Source organism: Colias eurytheme, chromosome 2 (genome assembly GCF_061535395.1).
Source record: "Colias eurytheme isolate Ceu_HAF_F1 chromosome 2, ilColEury1 Martin Lab GWU primary, whole genome shotgun sequence".
Classification (NCBI taxonomy): Eukaryota; Metazoa; Arthropoda; class Insecta; order Lepidoptera; family Pieridae; genus Colias; species Colias eurytheme.
Window position 1 is genome coordinate 12,609,939 of NC_142981.1, and position 25,290 is coordinate 12,635,228.

The window sequence follows — 25,290 nt, forward strand, 5'->3', positions numbered from 1 at the left end:
TATTTTATTCAAATTAATATGTGATAATTTTAAATTTAAACTTTTTTTTTCAAAATTCAGAATTTTTGCCTAAATGTTTACCTTATTTTGATAAATTATCTTTAAAACTAGAAATGCAACTGCAACAAAAGTTCAAACTGTCGCCAATAAACCGCCCGGAAAAAACTAATAAGATAAAATGATGGAAGCCAGGGCCCATTAGCTGGTCATATAAAGTTATACCGCTCACCTTGGTACTTAATAATGTAAAGGAAACAATTAACATCGATACTCGTGCACTGTACATAGTTTTTCCTAATATATTTAAAACAAGCGAAAATTTAAAAAAGAGCGTGTGTGTCGAGCATCCGCGTCCGAAGTGAAACTTCTTTGCCATGATTCAAAGATGCTTACCAAAATCGTCGACTTGACGTGACGGTATTTCCATGACGCGATCTTGAAATTACTGTCGACGCGCCTCAGAAGTTTCACTTCAAAATGTCACAACAAAGTTACTAATTTTTTTTATAAAAAAAACTAGGTTTCCGCCCGCGGCTTCGCCCGCGCAGTCAAAGAAAAACCCGCATAGTTCCCGTTCCCGTGGGTTTTCCGGGATTGCGTCATTTTCCCGGGATAAAAAGTAGCCTATGTCCTTTCTCGGGTATCAAAATATCTCCATACCAAATTTCATGAAAATTGGTTCAGTAGTTTAGGCGTGATTGAGTAACAGACAGACAGACAGAGTTACTTTCGCATTTATAATATTAGTATGGATTATACATAATTACAATAGGAAACAATCCTAGATGTATAATGCATATAGAATGGATACAAATTGGAATTACATCTAAGCAAATTAAAACTGCATATACTTAATGTCTCTTAACAAGGAGTCAGTTAACACATCGCAAAATTAAAGTACGATTCTGCAGAATTTCGTTCCATATTATATGCTATCGTTAGAATTGATTTACTATAATTTCATTTTGTTTACAATTCATTGTTTTGTAATGTGTATTCATAATAAAAATTTAAAACTTATTTAAATACTAGCTTTCCGCCTGCGGCTTCGCCCGCGTTTTCAAAAAAAAAAAAACCCGCATAGTTCCCATTCCCGTGGGATTTCCGGGATAAAACCTATCCTATGTGTTTATCTAAGTTACCCTCTATATGTGTGCTAAATTTCATTGTAATCGGTTCAGTAGTATTTGATAGGATAGGATTTATACCTTGATGGCCGTCTTCTGTGCTATATCTTCTTTTAGAGTAACTTTTTTATGTTGACCGCATAATAAAGAGTTAGATAAATAATCTAATAATTTTCGAAAGGTTGCACAAACCCCTACATACATAAATTAGATCATGACATGTAAACTGAGGCCTGTACAAATTGCGAAGCAATTTTAGCCAACTTTGACTAATATGTTTTGAAATTATATTGCAAAATACAAATACAACTTAGAAATTCTACAGTAAAACATAATAATATAGATATAAACATTTAATTCCACAATAGTGGACATTTGAAGTTGCCCAAAAATAAAGCCCAAAAGTGAACCATAAAAAAGACTGCTAATTGAGAACCTTTCGTGGTTTTTCAGAGCCTCTGTTTCAGATCAAGTCTGTAATTATCTGTTAGTTGTTACTAGTTCAAAATAAACAGATTACCTTGCCCAGATACACAACACTCGTATTACACAAACGACATCAAATATTTAAACGATTTAATACGATACTCAAATATTATGATAATATGCTTGCATTACTCCTATACAAGCAGATTGTTTATGAAAACAATGGCTGTGCTTCTAACACAATCTATATAGGGCTGTAGTTTCTGGAATTGTGAAACTTACGTAATTATTTGTTGTGAATTTCTATTTGTAGACAGAAATGTTATATAGGTACAGTGTAAGGGAATAACTTTAGAGGAATGTTTAAGTTCGTTTAGTTTTATTTTGGTTTGATTAACTTTGTCTACTGAAGTAATAAATACGTGGGTCAGATTGTTTACCTTACTTAGTTAAAAACTTTTTAATCAATTCTGTGACAGATATAGAGATTCGTTCTATTTCACTGAGGGTAAATAAACTGGAAGGCTGATGATGCTCAGTGGTATTCTTCCAAGTGAAGACTTCTAAGATCTCCTAAGACCTAAGACTCCTTAGACCAAAATGACCTTATTTATAGCGACTTCTTTTCAGTTTATAAAGTTAAAAATTCACTATCAATTAAGGTGAAGAAACCTTATTCTGTTTTTTACACTATCTAGTTCAATTAAATAGATACCAAGTGCAAATATTGTCATAGTTATAAAGTATGTGTGCATAACTTCCTACGTTTGTACAATAACGTTGTTTTAATAAATTAGCATTGCATTATGCATATGTCGTGGCCATATCGTAGATTTGCTCATTTCATGAAATGATTGATCATTTCACGAAATGGTCGCATTTCATGAAATGGCCAACATAGTTTGATCAGATCGTTAAATCATCAATGTTTCACGATTTGATCATCCACATTTGGCCAGATCGTATAAAATATAGATAGTCCATAAAATATTAAAAAATTCAGAATATTTTAAGAACTTGTTTATTGTCATTTAAGTTAGAGCCGCGGCAGCGGCCTGCGAATGCCAGAAGCGAATGGTTTTTGCAATAGAAAACAGGTTAGGTTAGGTTAGACTTTGTTAAAACAACGCAGAAGCGAATCGCTTTTTAAATAATAAAACAATTATTATAATAACATAGTAGGATATATAAATATATAGTTATGTATAGGATTTTAGACGCATTTATTCTTCAATATAACATATCCGCATTTTCCATAGTACTCGAACCTCTTCGTCGTAAATTACACTTTCTATTTCTAAATTCTTTGCTATGACTTTTTTCATATTGTAATTAAACGAATTATGAAGTTTTTAACTGAGAATAATTAAATTTTCGCTAGCGGCCGCCTTCTTATCACATAAACACAGCGCTTGCAGAGCCTCTACCAATAATAATTAATGTAACTATTTTACGATATGATCAAATAATTTTGATCATTTCATGAAAAAACCGCGCGTTTAGTTGGCCATATCGAGAAACGATTTCTTATCATTGATCTGCTCAAACCACATCATGATGTGGCCAATAGACATTCAACCATTTCATGAAATGCGACCATTTCATGAAATGATCGATCATTTCATGAAATGAGTAAATCTACGATATGGCCACGACACATATACTAGTTCATTTATGCATATCAGCATATATAGTATATACCTATAATATGCCTATACATTATATTTATCATAATGTATAGGCATATAATAGGTATGTCGTTAAATTTAATTGAATATTTTAAGCTTTGATAAGCGGAATATAGTATTTTTGTGACATTTTTAAACTGATGAAAATTACACCGTAATTCATATTAAGTAGGTATATTTTTTCCAAACGTTTAAATTGTAACTATTGTGAGTCCTGTATACACTCAACGCTTGGTAACACATGTTAAACCTTGTGAATATTTATTGTATAGATTCCTAGAAGTACGGGTAAGAAATACTCGAAGAGGGTCATAAATAAAGGTATAATTTTGAGTGTTATATAGACCCTAAAATAGTTGAGTTAAATAGCTCTTTGTGTGTAGTTCACTCGTATCCTTCAGACTGTTAAGACATACCTTCGATACTCTATTTGAAGATAAATAAAGTGACTATCTTCCTACAACAAAGTGCTTGAATTATTTACTAAAATTAATCACACCACTATCCATAATCCCAATAGGTTATGGGCCCAGGCTACGTTGTTGATTAATTTAAATACAAATTTTATTGAGAGGAAGAAAATTAAAATTTCAAAGTGCAATTGAAAATTAGTGAATGTATCGTAAGTAAAACATTCAGAGTGAAGATAAAGATTTTATAAACAATATGGAAACTATAAAATCTAAAAGAAACATCCAACCTTTCAACGGTGAAAATTATAATATATGGAAGTTCAGAATCCGCAGTCTCTTAAATGAACTTGAAGTGATTCATGTAATCGATAAACCAGCACCAGCGAATCCTGACAGCAAGTGGAAGAAATCGGAGTCAACCGCAAAGAATGTGTTAATTGAATATTTGTCCGATTCGTATTTAAGTTACGTGAAACCAGAATCGTCGACAAAACAAATTTTTGATGTACTAAACAATATCTTCGAAAGAAAAAGTGTAGCAAAACAAATTGGAGCTCGGAAGAAATTATTTAATTTGAAGTTGGAAGAAGACACAGATTTGTGTAAACATTTTATGATGTTCGATTCTTTGATATCGGAGTTAGCATCAGCCGGTGCGACTATCTCAGAGGTTGATAAAGTGACTCAACTATTGCTTACTTTACCACCTTCTTACAATGGTGTTATAACAGCCATCGAGACTTTGTCAGAAGACAACATCACGTTAAGTTTCGTGAAAACAAGATTATTAGATCATGAAGTTAAACTTGTTAATGAAAGTCTTGACACAAGTAAAATGGTTCTACATGTTGAACAGAAAACTAATGAAAGAAAACGAAATAATAAGGAGCTTAGAAAATCATCGAAAATACGTCGTGGAATCGTCAAGCCGAAACAAAATGGTATAAATTATAAAGGGCACATTAAGTGTCACAATTGTGGAAAAAGAGGACATTATAAAAATGAATGTCGTAACTTCTCGAAACGCTTTAAGTCCAAACCAAGTACAGAAAGACAAAGGACAATTCAAACCATTCAAGCTGAGCCAGTGATTGAAGACAGCTTTGCATTTATGGCTGGAAATTTTCAGTTAACAAATGAAGGAAGTGAAATATCCTTTTAGCAGTTAGTAAGACAGCTGACAGTGAGGTGGAATGGTAAGACGGCAATGACTGGTAAGCCGAAATACAATATATCTATTCTGGAATTTTCGGTAAGTTAAACTTTATTAATTATTAAAATAAAGATTCTAATTCCGAATAAAAATATTAGCATCAGTGACGAGGTCAAATAAGAAAAGATAAATTTTAAATTATCTATTAGAAGTTTGATAAAGTTAAATTATCTAGTAGCTAATAGATGACATTAAATGAAAAGGTAGATTACCTGTTTGTGTGAAGCTTGTATAAACAATAAACAAGTGTAAATGTCATTTAATAAAATAATGTTGAAATCAGATGTTTATGGTTCTCATGATTAAAAGAAATGAATAAATAATAATAAAATTATTTTGTAATGTTTAATGATGAATTCACTCATAAGAGTGTAACATATTTTATGAGAAATAAATCTGATGTATTGTAAACCTATTTACTGATCATGTTAAAGAGAATTTATCTTACTACTTAAAAGGTAGATAAAGGTATCAGTTATCATCTCACATTGCCACGAACTCCATATTTAAAATACCTTTAGGTTTTCGAATCAGCCGTATGTTGAAACCAGTAAAACAAATTTGATGAAAAGTCATCAAAGGTAAAATGGGTATAGAGCGTATAAAGTGGAGAGTAATAAATATGTGGTTGAAAGAGATGTAAATTTAAATCAAAGGCAAAGGGAGACGAGGTTGATTCAGGTTTAAATACTGAAGTCCCTAACGATTCGTTAAACTCAGTTGACAACCTTATATATTCAGTTAAAAATAGCTATATGGGTTAATCTCAGTTGGTTGAAACTGAATGAATAGCTATATTATGTTAATCTCAGTTGGTGAAAACTGAATGAATAGCTATGTGTTAATCTCAGTTAGTGAAAACTGAATGAATAGCTATGTGTTAAGCTCAGTTAGTGAAAACTGAATGAATAGCTATGTGTTAATCTCAGTTGGGAAAACTGAATGAATAGCTATGTGTTAAGCTCAGTTAGTGAAAACTGAATGAATAGCTATGTGTTAATCTCAGTTGGTGAAAACTGAATGAATAGCTATGTGTTAAGCTCAGTTAGTGAAAACTGAATGAATAGCTATGTGTTAAGCTCAGTTAGTGAAAACTGAATGAATAGCTATGTGTTAAGCTCAGTTAGTGAAAACTGAATGAATAGCTATGTGTTAAGCTCAGTTGGTGAAAACTGAATGAATAGCTATGTGATAAGCTCAGTTGGTGAAAACTGAATGAATAGCTATGTGATAAGCTCAGTTGGTGAAAACTGGAAGTAAATAGCAGCTATACGTTAAACTCAGTACCTAGACGAAAAACTGTAGTCAATAACTTTGCGTTAAACTCAGTAGCTAGTCATCAATAAAATAATAAGGCAGAAGGCTATCAAAGTATTGAAAATACAAACAATACAGTGCCTAAAATTTAATGACACAGACAATTAGTATTGACAATGAAACCGATATATCAGATAGATATTAAAAGCCAAACTTCATCTAATGAAGATGATTATTAGCCGTTTCATTATTTACTGTGCGCATAATACATTGTATATTTACTCCTAATTCACATGAGATAATTTAAAATAGGAATGATGCTAAACAATGAAAAATGCAATTAATGATGAACTATATTCTTTATTTGTAAATAAAAAGCTTGGACTTAGGTATCAAAACCAAGTAGTACAAATATTGTATATAATGAAAATGGATATTATAAAGTACGATGAGTTCGGAAATCCATAAAAGTGTAAAGCCCGTTTAGTTGCTAGAGGTATTAGTAAAAATATCGGTTGCAACAATTTTGAACTTAAGTCTTTTAACAGCAGCATGGCTTGTTAGTTTACCAGATTGATTAAACTGCATTTTAAGTGGTCAGTTAATCGTACAGTATATTAAAATACTTGAGGGTGTGAAAAGTGAAAACACTTGTGAACCCCGATTGTAAATTAAACAAAGCATTAGGTAGCATATTGCTTAAAAGGTTGCCAGATGTTGGATTGAAATATTTGAAAAGACTATTAGAAAAAGGTTTTACAAATGATTTTAAGGATCGATTCATGTACATTAGGGTGGAGTGAAAAATATTTTTTTTCATTTTCGTTTTGGCATACCTGTAAAAAGATGTCATTATTGCTCATAAATACACATGCAAAATTATAATTTGCAGATGATACATTTAGAGGTGCCCCCAACATCATGAACTTTCAGAAATTCAAAAAATTTAGTCGAAAATCATTAAAGTTTAATTTTGACAAATTAACGCTAAATCAGATTCTGTGTTATCTCGTTGGTTGCCAACAGGAAGACACAGAATACATAATATTTCAATATATAAAAAAGTGGCTATCGCTGGCTACCAGTGGCTCTGGTCGGTGGCCCGTTTGCGCCGACCTTTATTGTAGGAAACGTTGATTTTAAACAGTGCCGTTAAGGAAATAACACTAATGTTCGTAATATTTCTTAATTACATTTTACACGTAAATACAATTAAGATCATAATTTAATATTTTTGATGTGAGTTCTATCTATAATTTCGCTTTGTTACAGTAAAGTGTTGCAAGTCAAAATACGACAAACGACATGTTGTCCTGCATTTTGTTTGCCAGAGAAGTACCCAGTGTCTCAATTACCAACTTGTACTGATGCTAAGAAACTATTACTTATTTATTAGATATGAATTTAAACCTGATAAAATAACAAAATTCCTGATTTATCCGAAAGATTAGCTACGGAAATGTTTGATGTGTGGCGAAAAGCATCGCTTCCCACTATTAGCTTGAATAGAGTAGGTACTACAACTTATTCGACACACCGTATTCGATGAATATAGACGCTTATTAAAACCTTATCAAGACCGACAAACTAACAAAAAAGAACAAGAAAAGATAACTGAAGTATTTTGTCACTCGGTACCAAAGGTTATTTGATATTTGAAGTTGCAAATGCATTTTTTTATAACTCTCTTGTACTTGCTCAAAAGATTATACCGACTTAACTATGTGGCAAGAATGTAAGAAAACTGAGCCTCTGACTTCTAATTTATCTGAAGAAACCTTAAAAGACATCGTGAAAAGCGGTTTGACTAAGTTTCAGAATATCAAAGATTTTCTATGCCTTGCCCAGGCCGTAAAGCATATTATCAAATTGGTGACATAAGCTTCAAGTGCAGTTTGCTGAAAAAGTAAACAAAATGATTTTATAATGGCAAGAGCATCAGTATCACGACTGCTAATGCCTAATTTTGAAAAAAAAAAACAGCGTTATCTATACTAATATTATAATCTATACTAATATTATAAAGCTGAAGATATTGTTTGTTTGAACGCGTTAATCTCCAGAACTACTGGTCCGATTTGAAAAGTTCTTTCGGTGTTAGATAACCCATTTATCGAGGAAGGCTATAGGTTATATTTCATTACGCTTAGATTAACAGGAGCGGAGCCACGCGGGTGAAACCGCGAGGCAACCGCGAGCGCAGCTAGTACTAAATAATTACTTATTTCTGATATTTTCATTCCTCTATAATATCATTTTCATTAATGAAATACGTTAAAACAACTAATCAGACTATTATTTAGTGTATCACAAAGAAGTTTGTTATATAATAGACTTGAGGGCCATAAAAATACTGTGATTAAAAAAGAAATCAAAGTTTGCGAAAAAATCATATTTTTCTAATTTTCAATTGGGTTGGGGCACCTCAAAACATCAAGACAGGTAAACAATATTTTGTATGCTGAATTCACTCATTAAAAGGCACCTTTCTGTCGCTATGCCGTTTGAAAAAAACAAAAAAAAATTTCTTCCATACATTATCACTCCACCCTAATGTACATACTGAATAGATGAGATATCTCTAATAATATTTATACTGAATTAAATGTGGACGATCTAGTGATTATAGTGAGTGACTATTGTTGAAAAACGATGCAGAATTTAATGAATTAATTTAAAATGGGTGATTTAAAAGGAGGTTAAATTCTTATTAAGCTTTAGAATCACGAGACAAAATAATGTCGTAACACTAGATCAAAGCACATAAGTAAATATTAAAACCGTATGAAATAAACTTAGTACAATGGGTGATCAAAATCTTCTTACATAAAATTCAATTTAGATTTTGAGGCAATGGAATCCAATGAGAATGACGGTATTCCATTTCGAATTCTTATTGGAAATCTAATGTATTTAATTTCATGTACAATGATCTGACTTTAACTATAAGCAGACATGTGAATGAAAATAAACAAGAACTCGGTAATGTTTAAAAACAAGTAGATTAAAATTAAATATGTAAAGGAAACATATAAGAACAAATTGATAAGATACTTGATTCTAATTAGACAAATTGATAAGATAATTGATTCGAGTTAGTATTTAAAAAGAAAAGTACAACGGGTTACTTCTTCTAGTTGTATGATTGATGTACAATATGTTGGAGTACAATAAGGCAGGTTCTTCTACAGAAGCTGAATATATGGCTCTGTATGAAGCTGTTAAATGCAATATGGTTGAAAAAAAAAAAAAACTTTAGCAGCAGGTATAAACCTGAAAACTAAAGAACCTATCTTAATATATATGAATAGTAAAATGGATGTACTAGCTAACAATCCAACAAGCCTTATTAGATCCAAACATATTGACATCAAATATTAATTCCTTTGGGATCAATATGAGAAATAATACTAAAATTATTAAACATATGTCAACAGGTGTTCAAATTGCAGACATGCTGACAAAGCCACTACCAGGGAGGTTCCTGGAGTTAAGAGCGAAAATGGCATCAGAAGATTGATTAGTAAATAAGTTGTATCTTGATGTAAACTTATATATTTTTAATGATCTGATAAGGTTTTCCTGGGTTTCCCTTATCGTGAAGACAAATGTCGGATCACTATGTATACGGTTAGTAACAACCGTCCCAGACAAAGAGTAAGCGGAAGGTATGTCGATCAGTATTAAGAGTATTGTATTCAACTTTAGAATTTTGGTTATCATGATGTATTAATATAATTGTATATGTATTAATATGTAATTGCAATTAAAATTGTAACTTGGAAAAGAGATTAACTTTTGAGGGGGCGTGTTGAAATATTGATTTCATTTACAAAAGTTTCTCTCTTAAAAAGCAATTACGTTTCTTACACTATACGTGTGATTTATTGCAACGACCTTTTTTTTCTTATCATGCACATTTGGTAAACCTATTGTGAGTCCTGTATACACTCAACGCTTGGTAACACATGTTAAACCTTGTGAATATTTATTGTATAGATTCCTAGAAGTACGGGTAAGAAATACTCGAAGAGGGTCATAAATAAAGGTATAATTTTGAGTGTTATATAGACCCTAAAATAGTTGAGTTAAATAGCTCTTTGTGTGTAGTTCACTCGTATCCTTCAGACTGTTAAGACATACCTTCGATACTCTATTTGAAGATAAATAAAGTGACTATCTTCCTACAACAAAGTGCTTGAATTATTTACTAAAATTAATCACACCACTATCCATAATCCCAATAGTAACAACAAAGATTAAAAGGTTATATTTTATTATATCTACGTTTAATGTTTACAAAACTGAGGTAATTGGCACGTATGTTTGTTTTGATTATAATTGTCATCATAACATCGGGTATAACTTAACTTTTGGAGCAATTAATAATTTTTATACAAATTTTCATTTCGAAACATGTGGTATCTGTAAGTAGTTAAAATCCTCCCAAACGGCTTGACCACAGATCACAGAAACTAAAGGGAGATATGGTTAGGGGGCGGGGCCGGTGTCGCAGCAATATGTACAAAAAGAGAACAAACTGTAGCGGTGCTGTATACGTACGTCACTTACAATCTAGTGTGCGAACGAATAGTCGCTCTCATACTTTTGTGTGATGACACGCACCCAACGCGAAGTATTGTTTTGATTTTGTTTACTGCAGTTGTGTGCGTAAATTTTTTATGAGACACGGTTTCGTACTCAGCGCAAGCGATTGGCATCTCTCTAGATGATCTAGATCTCTATGGGCTTGACCGATTCTCATGAAATTTTGCGTGCATATCGTGTCTGAATGCGGTCAACATCTTTTTCATATCCCTGGTCTCAGTGATAAGAGTAAGCCAAAACAACGTTTGCCGGAACAACGTTGGCATCGAGATAGTTGAAGACCAGAGATTATGATCTCTGACTACACTACACTAATGTCTATATGCCCACTAATTTTTCTCAAATTACCTGAAGTAAATTGCGGAATTATACCGTCTTCCTGTGATAATGACTGATGTGCATGTAAGCGAAGTCGTGGGCGGAAAGCTAGTAAGATTTAAAAATACTTCTGATAATATAATGCATTTTTAGGGCCGATTTTTCAATGCTTGGACAAAACTTATTCGTCGAAAAATGTATAAAACTACCATTTTAAAAACGTATTCTAATTGCCCGTATTTGACAGTTTACGTGACATTTTAATATCATCGTGTAATAGGTACTTAATTGGACGGATAAGGTTTATCCAAGCATTGAAAAATCGGCCCAATGTTCGATCGAGTAAAGTTTCTGTTTTAAAATAAGCGCCTTGTGTGTTTGGTATTTTAATACTAATCAATTTACTTTTCTTAATACCTTCACTTGGAAGCGAACCCTTGCTATAGAATCGCAATCTATTAGGTCAAGGAAATGGAAAATTATGTAGATTACGTATACGAAGACCTTCAATATTAAAATAACTCATACCTAATCGTTACGCCCTTTATAAACGGTGAAATCAACTCACCAAATGCTTTACGATTTATAAACATTCTTTATAACATTTTTGAACTCCAAAAAACAGTTTACAATTAATTAAGTCGGTGGAATATTACTTACATTGATTATTCAAATCACTTCTAGTCAGGTATAATCAGCAATCAGACATAATTCAATTTTAATTTTTAGGGCTTTGTAGCTTTATTTTTTACTAGCTATGCTCCGCGGTTTCATCCGCATTTCTCCGCTCCTGTTAGTCTTAGCGTGATGATATATAGCCTATAGCCTTCCTCGATACATGGGCTATCTCACACCGAAAGAATTTTTCAAAATGGACCAGTAGTTCCTGAGATTAGCGCGTTCAAACAAACAAACAAACTCTTCAGCTTTATAATATTAGTAAAGATTTCAAATGGCTCGAATGTGAAATAGCAATATTGTTTCAGGTCAGTTGGTACTAAATTATTTGATACTACGATAAAAGCATCAACATGTGTATTTAATATTTATGTTAATTCGAGCCAATATAAATCAGTAGGTATGTTATATATTCCTCTGCCAAATTTTCAGTTAGTGACATATCACACTAGCGGATTGCGAGCGGTTTCAAAGCGGAGCGGGTGCGCAACGAATACGTTGCGGTTGCGCAGCGAATTCGTTGCGGACGCGTGGCAGATGCGCAACGTTTACGTCGCAGTCATGTACACTCATTAACAAAATGGAATCCGTGCTGGTTGTTACTTATAACTTGTGATAGTATAATAATTATGAGATCATTATTTTTTACGAGTTTCATAACATGTTAATGTTTAGGGTATTGTTTTATCTATTAAATCTTGGTCGAAATGCAATCAGATAACTTAATTGCTCATTAAGAAAGTTCATTAGTGAAATAAATGTTAAAGCTCCTTAACTAAAACAGGGCTATCTTATTATTAGATAAATAGCAGTGAATAGAAAATTTTATCAAGCAACCAGCAACTCACTATCACTTTGCTCATAATTAGGTTCACAAAATCTCTTTATAACATACGTTGCTATGGGAGAGATTATACTGGTCAGTCGTTACATACTTTTGGAATGTATGGTACATTCTAAAAGTCCTAGTAATTCAATTTTATAGCACCTTTTTTTAACAACTCCAGTTGTTATTACATCTTTAGTTAACTGTTAAGTAAGTGCATTTCCACAGTACGGTTAAAAAATTGAGTGCTACAGAAACGATGGAAATATTGAATGGAAGTTAGGCAAGGCGGAAGGGCTGGCTTTTGTGCGAGAGTATACAAAATGACGCGTCCGCAACGAATTCGCTGCGCAACCGCGGCGTGTTCGTTGCGCGCCCGCAACGTATTCGTTGCGCACCCGCTCCGCTTTGAAACCGCTCGCAATCCGCTAGTGTGATATGTCACTTAGAACCATTCTATTGATGCTGCTGGCATCGTAAAGCATGTTATTGACAATTTAAACGTTTCCAGTTTCTGTAAATACTCATAACTATTATCTATACCTGAAAGATGATTCACTAAAGATTCACTAGATGAAGTCCCATAGTGCTCTCTGCCCATACAATCACTACGTACATAATTATATATTACATAGTAGGTATAGTTGAAGAAAATGAGATCTGTAATTAGAGATGGACGATAAGCTTTCGGGATGTCCGCAGTTTTTTATTAGCTTGGTTTTCAATGACACTATTTTATATATGTTAGGTAATATATTATAATGTTCTTAACATATTCATTAATAACAGTTAAATTAATTAACAGCCGACTGAATTAGATTTTCATCATGTGGTTCGTATTCTATAAAACCTAGTTTCAGGTTCAGAATCGTCAAACTGCTTTAAATATTCATTATTTATCCTTTATCCATTATAAATGTTCGCAATTTATTCGGCACAGTCAATACATGACCCTCACCATTGAATATCTGATTACCATTTGAATAACCAGCCTTTACCACTCCTATACATTCAAGGACTTGTTCTTTTGTGGTCTTTCGAGCATGGAAGGGTGAGGCATTCAATATGCGCAAATACGTGTATTTAAGATTTTAGCTCTCACGCTTTCGGTGATTTTGTTTATTTTGAGTTTAAGTGAAGCAGGCACGATTAATAATGTTGAGTTTGGTTGTGAATATGTGGACGATGAGGGTAAATCAATTCTAACATCTAGTCTAGTATGGACAACTTTTTACGATGAATTTTTCCCAAGAATTTGTGAACCGTTAATTACTACGTGGCCAGTAGATGATAGGTAGTGCTGTGCTTTTCCAAAGCAGTCATGTAATATTGTATTTCATTGCAATCATTATTAACTACTGAGCTATAGAATTCCTCCTGGCTAGGTGGAATGGTGTTCCTCAAGTAGGTACCTACCTATAGGTACAATTTTATCACACGATTACAACCAAAATCTAGATTTCAATTTGCACTCATTTCCTTATGCCATATATTGTAGTGCACATTAGACATAAATTTGTTCTGTATATCACATTTATATAGCCGAATGACAGTCGCCGTGACGTCACATGGAACAGAAATAGCGCAGACGCAATACCTTACTGTAAATATCGGAACTGACCTGATTGTTGAAAGTTTTAGGGTTAGTGTACCTTTCATGGGTACATAATTAGTCACAGATTATTGTAAATTTTGAGGTCATGGTTAATCTTAACAGGCGATAGTAGGAGAGGCGAGAGCATTAAAATATTTGCCATGATTAGAAGAAGATTCTTCATAAGACATAGTAGGCAGCAGCTTTAGTGTCCAGGAAAGCTATTTCTAACTTTTCTAGTGGATATGCAATTTGACTAGATATACTATAGAAATGTTTCAAAATTTTGAACTAGGTATCCCATAACATTACATGGTACATTATTATATGCTGGGCTTCTCGATGCAAGCGTAATCCTGAGATTTCGTATATTATTATCTTAGTTAGGTCTATCAATGGGTCAATTAGTTTCATCAAATTAAACTTATGTATTTTTTATGTAACTTTACGATAGTAATTAATACAGTTTTTCAATAAACACTGACTTGAAACGAATTCCCTCAAGTCGCTTTTACGTGATGAACGAACAAAGGTGCATGGCACTGGCAGAGCATTGTTTTATTCATAAAGTGCACGCATTGAATTATTATAGAATACTACTTCTAAATTATTATGATATAACGACATAATATAATATGTATCTAATTATGCATAGGTACGTGTTGCAATCAACTTGTTAAATCAGCAGTTTAAATAATAGCCTGTTATGTAAACAACACCATTTAATTTACTATAATTTTAAACAATATGACTGACTTAAGGAAATCATTCTGAGCTTTTTAATCAAGAGCCGAGGCTATAAATGAAACGGCGCAGAAGTAGGTAATTTTTATGGTACATATAATAATCATATCTAGAATTTATAGCGCTTGATGAAGAAACCTAAAAGACAGATTGGAGATCCGAATGGACTTTGGATAAATAACTAAATACATTAGGGTTACAGGTCTCCTGTCCCCTCACACACGAATATACTAAATTTATGATGCCTGTCAGGAAGTGGACATTAATAATAAACGTTCTTGAGTATCCATGTCCTAACTCGTTAGTAAAAAAGTATCCCCTAGTGCCTAAACTCACTAGGGGACATAGTAGGTGAAATTTAGGTCAGTTTCCCTGACCGATTTGGCGCATGGACTTTTTGCCGATTCTCAGGACAATTGTTAAATTGCTAGGATAATTGAGATTTATTAACATGTAAATTTATGGTCTGCTTCCTTGGAACTTCGTAGTCGTATCCCGTAGGTATTTAGTATCTAAATTTTACATTAATATTAATAAACGCATGGATTTATTTTTCTCAATTCGATTTTATCGATCTAAACGCGATTTTTAAACAGTCTTTCATCAGAAGGAAGTAGTATTTTTGAGCGATAAAGCTACATTTGAACCAGGGCGAGTGACTAGTCGAAATAAATATAAGAATAAAAACGAAATATCTAATTTCAAATTAGATTTCTCTCCTTTCAGGTATAGTTCTGGCGTTCTACCTGATCTTCTACGCGGTGCTGGCGGTGCTGTTCGCTACCTGCATGGGTGTCCTGTTCCTGACCCTGGATGATAAGAAACCTAAGTTTGTTCTAGACAGTTCTCTAATTGGTAAGTGAAAGTGACATTACTGTATCAAATATAGGTTTTCTTTTGCTTTAAATAAGATATAGTATCATTTTAACATTTTTGAAATTCTTTGAATATCAAGGAAGTCCCGAGTACCTATTGTATTGAGCAATCCCGAGTATTATACCAATAACTGTATTAATTATTAGTATTGAATGGCTCCTTGTTGATATAGCTATAGGTATATGTGATATTAGTTTTCGTTATATTATCAAGTTTTAATATTTGGTTGTAAGTTGAAAACCGCAGATGTAAAATAATATGATAACGCTTTAGACACCTCTACTTGATATCATTTCAAGCTTGCGGTATGGAAATAAGATAACTTAGAAGCGTATTATAACCACTGATACTAAATAATAATAAACATTATTTTAAATTTCAGGAGCGAATCCAGGCGTAGCATTCAGACCAACTGCTGGCTTTGGTCTACGCTACAAGAACACAAACACATCCAGTTATGATGTTTTTGTGGATGATTTGAAGGATTTCTTTAGTGGTAGGTTGAAGGTTCACTTTGTAATGCGATTAGAGTTAAAATATAGTTGTAGTGAGCTGTGACGCCAAGTGAAGCTGGTTTTTACTAGTACCATCTATATTTTATTAGTAACATCAGCCTTCTAATACTAAGTAATACATAAACTTTAATGTATTGTCTGTTCTGGTCTACTGAATGTACTATGCTCACAAATATGTATAGCTTATGAAAATAGTGAGAAGTTTCAGATACCTTAAATAGATGGGGTAACTAAGAAGATTGGAATAGACTTAACTAAAATAAAAATTTAAAAGGTGTGGTTAATTAGTTACTCCTAAGTAATGATGTAAAATATAAATTTAATACATTTCAGATTATGAAGCCGAAGACTGGTATTCAGCAAAGAAAGACTGCAAAGCAGATGATAATTTTGGGTATCCCGACACGCCCTGCTTTTTCATTAAATTAAATAAGGTATGTTTAAAAAAATATAAAATGGTACTTATATTCCATACACTTTTATCATCATAATAAGAAGTTTTTATTATCAAATTTCATTCAACAAATACATTTTTATAAATATTTTCCCACTTTTCAGATTTACGGCTGGAAGCCAGAGTACTACGACGTCAACAGTCTGCCCGAGGACATGCCCAGTGATTTACAGGAACACATAGGGGCATTACAAGAGCTTGAGGTAAATGGATAATCTAGTACATCTAGACATGGGCGTAGCTAGCCATGGGCACAGGGTGGGGCAAAAAAAAAACCGGCCAAGAGCGAGTCGGAGTCTCCTAAAAGCTTATTATCACACTGTTTGTATGCATTTTCTGAGTAAATGTACTATAGTAATGTATATTATATTTTACACCATCAGAAAGTAGATATTTCAACGAACAAAAAGCCCCCAAACTGGTTGTAAAAAGCTGATATTTTGACGTCAGAATTTTCGATTGAAAATTCGGCGAAAAAATAAATATTTTCAATCAAATCAATTACAGTGTATTTGGGACACAATATGGTAAGTTTTTACCAAATATCGTAGAAAAATTTTTTTTGAAAAAGATATATAAATAAAAAACCCAAACCTTGGTTTTTTGAATTTTTCACCTAAATTTTGAGGTTATGTGAAAAAATTGTGAATACAAAAGTTGTAGACCTTTTTATTACCTACAACTTTGCCATTGAAATTTTTTCCATAGGACTTGTAGTTTTGTCGGAAATAAAGAGAAACCATTTTTTAGCCTTAGAAGCCCCCCCCCCCCTCCCACTTCCCCAACTCAGATTGTCTGTAATTTGTTTTTCCCTTAATTTTTATCACATTCCCCTCCTTTTCTAATGGGTTTCATCCTACTGTGATTTTTTTTTGTTTCAAAAATTATTGGCCCTGGTCTATAACTCAGTAAATAAAGCATTTATCCGCGCACTTCCGATTCAATTTCATTTTTGTTTCAGGTTAAATATCACTTATTGACCATAAAAACACAAAATGCTGATAGATCCAGGTCAACGAGCATGGGGTACATGCTCTATGATCCAGGTGGAGCTTTGCTCGCAATCTATATTTATAATTTTTGACCGATATCTCGAAAACTATCCACATTAGGGCAAAAGTTACATAGACTTTTTTGTAGAAAATCAAATTTCGCATCTTTTATATTCTGTTAACTTTTTTGTAAAACTTACTGTTTACGGTTTATGGACTATTTAATGAACCGGTTTATCGTTTTTGCCTAAAAACTCGTAAAATATTGGATTAATCAATAAAATGCATGTACTTATGTAGTTTTTAGATAACATTATTCTCTACAACTTTTGTTTGAATTTTTTTCTAGTGCCCATATTTTTTGAGTTGTTGTACGTTCAATGTAGAAATGCCGCCGCTCGGCGGGTGACGTGGCAGGCCAAAAGTTTGTTTTACGGATGTAATGAAAACGAACAAGAAATTTCCAATGCAAGTGGATTTTTTTTTTACTTATACCCGGCGCGGCCTAAGATGATCCCTATGACAGTTCGTCTGAGTGATTGCTCGTATGATGGATCGTGTCGATACTTTACTATTTTATAGGCTAAGGCGTGGTTTGCATTCAGCCACGTCGGTAAACATGTTTTTACAAATATTATAAAATGAATTTTTAACATCTATTATGTAAACGAAACGGTAAGTAAAACGAAAGTTTTCCAAAACATAAAAATGCACCTTATCATTTTCTCGTAATCTTTAACCCGTTTAACACAGTGTATATTATTTTATCATGAAAATGGAATCCCCCATTTAATTTTTCTAAAAAACTTATATTATCATAGGTAATTAAATTAACGCGAACGGTAATTAATTAATTAATTAATTATGCTGCGATCTTCTGTTCCATTCAATAGAGAATGAACTATAGCTTAAGCATGGAAAAAATGTGAACTCGTTTCCATTATCGAAATTTGTTTATCGATACTTTCCGCACTAGTCGATAAATGCCAACGATGTAAGTTTTGAAGGACGTAAACGTAAAGTCAGATTGATATAATTTCTCGTAAATGTTAAGAATTGTTATAATTCCAACGGAATATCATTGTAAGTAATGGCATAAAGCTACGTAAAAATTAATAAATGCCATTTTTAGACGCCTCCAATACGTTTCTAATTTAATGGTGACGCCATTACAAGTTTGTCTCTTGAGAATAACTGTCAGTGTCATAGGGATCATCTTAGGCCGCGCCGGGTATAGGCGATTATCACACTGCCACGCACCACGCTGCATGTTGCGTGACTGCGTGTTTAACGTTACTTGTAAGTATCTCCGTTTGTTTAGAAAACACGCACAGTCTAACACACTGAAAATGCAACCACGCGCGTACATGCGGATCACGCGCATACACGCGGAGAAACATGCATCCCCGCGCGTAGGTGCGGGGCGAGACGCAAGGACACCGAATCCCGCAGTGCCGCGCGTCGTGATGCTCAGTATTGTACGACCACCACAGAGAACGGCGAATAAATGAGAGCCGCCGTGCGTGAATCTACATACGCACCTACGCGCGTGAGTGCGCAAAAAACCCGCACGATGATGCAGATCTGCACTCGGCATGCAACATGCAGCGTGATGCGGGGCAGTGTGAGGATCGCCTTAGAAATTTTTTTAATAGATTTTTTTAAATATTTTCCTTTCATTTCCTTTTATTTTATTCTTGCATCCGAATATAAAATAACTACTCAATATTATTTAGTTGTACGAAATATATACGAAACATAAATATCTTGAAATTTTCTATTTTTCGCCCGGTAATCCAACATTAAACGTTAAATAACTCAAAAAGCATTACAAAAAAAGTTTCAAATAAAGTAATCCTAAAAAATGGATATATGCATTTCATTGATTAATCCAATATTTAAAGAGTTACTTGCTAAAAATGATTAGCCGGATCATTAAATCCTTTTAATATTATAAATGTGAAAGTTTGTATGGATGTTTGTTACTTTTCACGCAAAAACTACTGAACCGATTACAATGAATTTTAGCACACATATAGAGGGTAACTTGGATTAACACATAGGATAGGTTTTATCCCGGAAATCCCACGGGAACGGGAACTATGCGGGTTTATCTTTGAAAATGCGGGCGAAGCCGCGGGCGGAAAGCTAGTAGGCCATAAATCGTAAACGGAAAGTTTTACGATAAAGTTTACAACGTATCTAAGATCTAAAATTTTACTATCTTCAAAAAAATCTAAATATTTTTTGCTTTAAAGTGGATAGTTTCCGAGATATCAGCCAAAAACATTTATTTACGATTGCGAGCGAAGCTCCACCTGGATCTGTCAGCTTTTTGTGCTTTTATGGTCAGTAAGTGACCCTTAACCTAAAACAAAAGTGAAATTGGATGGGAAATTTAGTGCGAATTTGGCTAAATAAAAACAGCTTTATTTAATGGAGTAACAGTACCTACTACACTACTTTTTCTGTCACTAAAGGTGGTTTAAATCATGCAACATAGAAGCGCAAGCTTTTTGTGTCGACTGACAACTTTCGAGTGAGAATTTTTTAACAGATATTAAGTTCGGTACCTAGATAATTAAGTTTTATAGATTTGGTTAGGTACCTTCCAGGCTAGAGCCAGGGTGGGGCAAGCGCCCCACCCTGCCCCACCGTGGCTACGCCCATGCATCTAGATAAATGAGTTGATCAGTACACTCTAGCCTTTTATCACGAGCTATACGCACATTGTCTATTTGTCACCAAATCAAGTTAATTTCACAAATTTTTGAAGTGAAACTTCTTTAGGCGCGTTGAGAGTAAAATTCGCGTCGCGTTATTTTTTTTTTTTTTTTTTTTTATGTTAGGATTAGGCAAGCATTTGACCATCGCTTCGCCTGATGGAAAGCGACAAGCGTGGTCTAGGATGGAGCATGTTTGCCTAATAAGTGTCTATTCACATTTCTCTTGAATAAATCCAGATTGTAGTTTCTGGGAAAAACGGAAGCCGGAAGATTGTTCCACTCCTTACTAGTACGCATAAGAAAAGAAGAAGCGAATCGCTTAGTGCGTATGGGTGGGATGTCGATGACATAAGGGTGGAGACCGGCCCGGCGTCGAGTCCCTCGATGATAAAAAGGAGAAGCTGGCAACAGGTTATGCAGTTCTTCAGCACATTCGCCGTGAAAGATTCTGTAAAAAACCGCCAAACTGGCTACGTTCCGACGATGTTCCAGACTATGCAGTTTGCCTGTGGTTAAGGATTCATTTGCAATGAGTCTAATCGCTCGTTTTTCGATGGAGTCCAAAGCGTTGAGTTGATATTTAGCTGCACCTGCCCAAAGATGAGAGCAGTACTCCACACCGGAGCGAACCTGGGCTTTGTAAAGGTTTAAGAGCTGTTCCGGTGTGAAGAACTCCCTCACCTTAGAAAGTATTCCGAGCTTCTTAGCTGCAACTTGTACTTTGGACTCAATGAAGCTCTTGAAATTCAGGCTAGAAGAGAGTGTTAGGCCTAGAAGCTCCAGCTCATTGGATAAATTTAAGGACACATCCTGAAAACTGGGTGTTAGACCGAAACCAGTGCGCTTAGCTGTAAACAGACAAGCCTGTGTTTTTGAAGAGTTGAACCCGACTAAATTAGCTTCACCCCATTTAGAGACCGTTTTTAAAGTAAGATTCAACCGCTCAACCATAGCCTCTCTTTGCTCCACCAACACTTTATTGCCTGTCTGCGCTCCGGACGTATAACTGTCTACAACTGTGCTGTCATCCGCATACGCGTATATATTAGGACCTAACAAGTCGTTTATGTGAAGCAAAAACAAAGTTGCAGACAGAACCGACCCTTGTGGAACACCGGCGTTTAGTGGTAATTGATCCGACGAACAACCATCGATCACCACTCGAATAGAACGCTCATCCAAAAAGTCAGATATCCATTTGCACAGACCTGGACAAATCCCAAATGCAGGAAGCTTGTTGATAAGACCGCTGTGCCAGACCCTGTCAAATGCTTTGGAGATGTCGAGAGAAACCGCAACCGCTTCCCCAAGCTTCTCAACAGCAGATCCAAACATGTGGGTAAGGTGAACAAGAAGGTCCCCAGTAGACCTATGACGACGAAATCCGTATTGATGATCGCTGAGGAGATCGTTACCTTCCAGGTACCTCAGAAGCCTGTTATTTAGAATACGCTCCATTACCTTACACATTATGGAGGTGACAGAGATCGGCCGGTAGTTTCCCGGGTCACTGCGACTTCCTTTTTTTGGGATTGGTTGGACATTGGCTATTTTCCAAGACATAGGAACTTTACCAGTTTCGTACGATAGGCGGTACAGTCGTGTTAAGATCGGTGATAATTCAGGAGCACAATTCTTAAGCACCAGAGCAGGAATACCGTCTGGTCCACTTGCCTTATTCACATCTAGACTCCGGAGACATTTAATGACCTCTTTTTGAGTGATACGGAATTCAGGCATGCTTAAACCACAGTGAGGTAGAGAAGGAGGTACCTTATTGCCATCGTCCAGACGCGAATTGTTTGCAAAGAGATTTGCGAAGAGATCAGCTTTTTCTCTCGCACTATGGGCAAGTGCACCGTCAGGTTTTAAAAGTGGTAGTAGAGATGTTTTGCAGAAATTGGCTTCTACCGCTTTTGCTAGGGACCAAAATGCTTTAGACCCAGAGGGGTAGGAAATAAGCTTGTCCCCAATTTGACTGATTCTATTAAGGCGAGTCCTTTTGAGCGTTAGTTTGAAGGACTTAGCGGCTTTGTTGAAGTTTCTCTTTTTTGTTGATATATCAGGATCTTTGCGTGCTCTAGCATCGGCCCAGGCTCGATATGCTTGGTGTTTAAGATGTTCAGCTCGTCTACAATCGGCATTATACCATGGCTGTTCTTTGCCACCGGAAGATACGTCTGAGAATGGAATAAAATATTCCATAGCCTGCCGTATAACGTCTTCAATAGCACTAGCACAGTTCGTCGGATCATTAGATGAGAAACATATTCGCCGCCAAGGGTAAGAAGCGAAAAAATGACGCATTTCGTCCCAATCTGCTAAGGAATAACGCCAGATACGCCTAGTTTTCACAGTACTGGGTTCCGGTGGGGAATAGGTAGTTATAGCTTTTACAAGGCAGTGGTCTGAAGAGCCTAAAGGTGATGAAACACAGGTCGAATATCTTTCTGGGTCTGAGGTTAGCAAGAGATCCAGACAATTAGCCGTATGACCGTCAACGTCAGGTATCCGAGTTGCCTCTTTGACAAGTTGTGTAAGACCCAGAGACAGAGCGAGATTGTGAACTTCTTTGCCTGCGTGGTCGGTTTTCATGTAGGGAAATAGCCAGTCCTGATGACTGGCATTAAAATCCCCTAAAAGAACTAATTGAGCAGATGGAAATTTCTGCTGAACTGAGTCAGCGGTCAGGCTAAGATATTGGAAGAGTCGGGTTGTGCCTTGATCAGGAGTGTGGGAGCGATAGACAACGGCGTATATTATTTTGTCAACACCGATATCAGCGAGAAGCCAAAGAACTGAGAAATCCCTATTGTCAAGGTGGCGAAGACGTTTATAGCAGATCTTGTCAGAAATGTAGACACAGACACCGGCTTTTGCGTGAAAATTATGTTCAAGGACATACCCTGGATAATCAAGGTATGCCGTATCGGAAGGTGGTTTAATCTGCGTTTCAGTAAGAAACAGTAAATGTGGTTTTTCAGTCTCAAGGTGGTGATGGACAGGGTTGAGATTTGAGTGCAATCCACGAATGTTAGTGTGGTGCACTTTATGTTATGGCACTACGGTCACATCAAGTAAGGCAAAGATACCAAAATCGTCACCTTACTCCATGATGTGATGGTATTGCCATGTCGCGACCTTGAAATTTTCTGCAATCTGCAATTTATTTTCAGCATCACCAAATCTGGGTATCCTGCAAGGATGAAGCAGTCAACGCGACAAACATTGAATACCCCTGGGGCAGGGGGTTGCCGGGTCGATTCTACCCCTATCTAAATGTGGAGGGGTATTTGAGCCCCGTTGTCGCGGTTAAAGTCACTTCTATACGTAAGTTTTTTATTATTTTTGGAGCAAGGTTGGTAGTCGTAGCATTTAGGTCAACATTTAAATTTGGGCTGTGAATAAAATCTTGTGTTAAAGAGATTCAATTTTATTAACAACTAGCTGTTTCCCGCGGTTTCACCTGTTCGTCTTAGCGTGATGATATATAGCCTATAGCCTTCCTCGATAAATGGGCTATCCAACACCGAAAGAATTTTTCAAAACAATTTATTTATTTTAACTCATATTTCTTACAGCCAACGCACAAATCGCGATCCGCTGCAGAGCCTGGGCCAAGAACATTCACTACAACAAAAGCCTGAAAGAACCTTCTGGATACACCCGTATTTTGCTTTACATAGAGGATACAACCGGTTTCAACTCTACGGACACAGATGTCGCTGAAAGCAAATAAATGAGGTTTTATAACTCTTTATGGCTGGCGTCCACTAGGCGGATCGGGCCGGGCCGCATCGCAACGCAAAAATACGCCGGCCTATGTTTTGTATGAAACATCGTCCATTAGCGACGGATCGGGCCGGGGCGGATATCGCTTCGCAGGCGGATTTCTGCCGGCGGTGCGCTGCGGCCCGGCCCGCCCCGACCCGTCTAGTGGACGCAGGCAGGCGGATGTGAGCGGCGAGCGTCTGTTAGATAAAATCCGCCTAGGCGGTCCGCCGCGCCCCGTACAGGTGGACGCAGGAGCAAACAGCGCGTCCATTAGAGACGGCCCGTTGCGATGCGGCCCGGCCCGATCCGCCTGTAATGGACGCCTAGCATTAGTGTTATAGAAAAGTTTGTATAGTTACATGACCTCTTTGGTTCAAATTTTATGTTGTAATAATTGGAAGATCGAAAATTAAAAATGTATTTTTTGTTAATGTGTTTGGAAATATCTTGGAAATATGTACTGTAGCTTAACGTTAGTTTTTTAAGTTCACGTTTGCAATTGTTAATTTTTATTATACCTACCATCAAAATTTGATTTTGATTAAAATATCGGGTTTAAACGTGTGGGGTATATGATAATAATCGCAGACAAACATTTTTTTTTCAATTATTGTCACGTTTTATGGAATCTCATAATTATTGTAATTAGTGGAGTTATTTTATTACATTATACTCATGGACGTATAAAAAAAGACGGACGGTATATCGCCTAAACATTGAGTGAAGCCTAGTAATGGCGGCGAAACGTCCATGTGTGTGTGCCATGTTGCCATGGCAACAGCTGTCCTGATGACAATGGCGGCTGTATTTTTTTTCTATAAATTTTGCCGTAATAATTTTGTCATTAAAACATAAAAGAAATAACTTGCTTCCCTGTGGAATGTAATCCCTTGTGTTTTGTTATTTAAAATTGTACTGTTACGACACCATTTAACCACGCAAGACGGCATTTTAAATATTTTTTGTGAAACAGTGACGCAGTTAATCAGTCGGTAGTTCACGACGTAATGGCGGACGACTAGCTTACTATGGTGAGAGTGTGTGCGTGTTTACTGTCTTTA

General features: G+C 35.3%; 1 protein-coding gene across 1 annotated transcript in view; it reads left to right on the plus strand.

Annotated features, from left to right (window-relative positions):
- The window catches only part of LOC149910772 (sodium/potassium-transporting ATPase subunit beta-1-like), a 28,330-nt gene extending 4,121 nt beyond the window's left edge, over positions 1 to 24,209 (plus strand). Inside the window, exons 2-7 of the mRNA XM_090116649.1 lie at positions 15,619 to 15,747; positions 16,151 to 16,264; positions 16,617 to 16,717; positions 16,842 to 16,940; positions 23,632 to 23,785; positions 24,037 to 24,209. Coding sequence (XP_089972775.1) covers positions 15,619 to 15,747; positions 16,151 to 16,264; positions 16,617 to 16,717; positions 16,842 to 16,940; positions 23,632 to 23,785; positions 24,037 to 24,194 — 755 coding nt within the window. The 3' untranslated portion in view covers positions 24,195 to 24,209. The remainder of the gene's footprint in view (positions 1 to 15,618; positions 15,748 to 16,150; positions 16,265 to 16,616; positions 16,718 to 16,841; positions 16,941 to 23,631; positions 23,786 to 24,036) is intronic.
- The last annotated feature ends 1,081 nt before the right edge of the window (positions 24,210 to 25,290 follow it).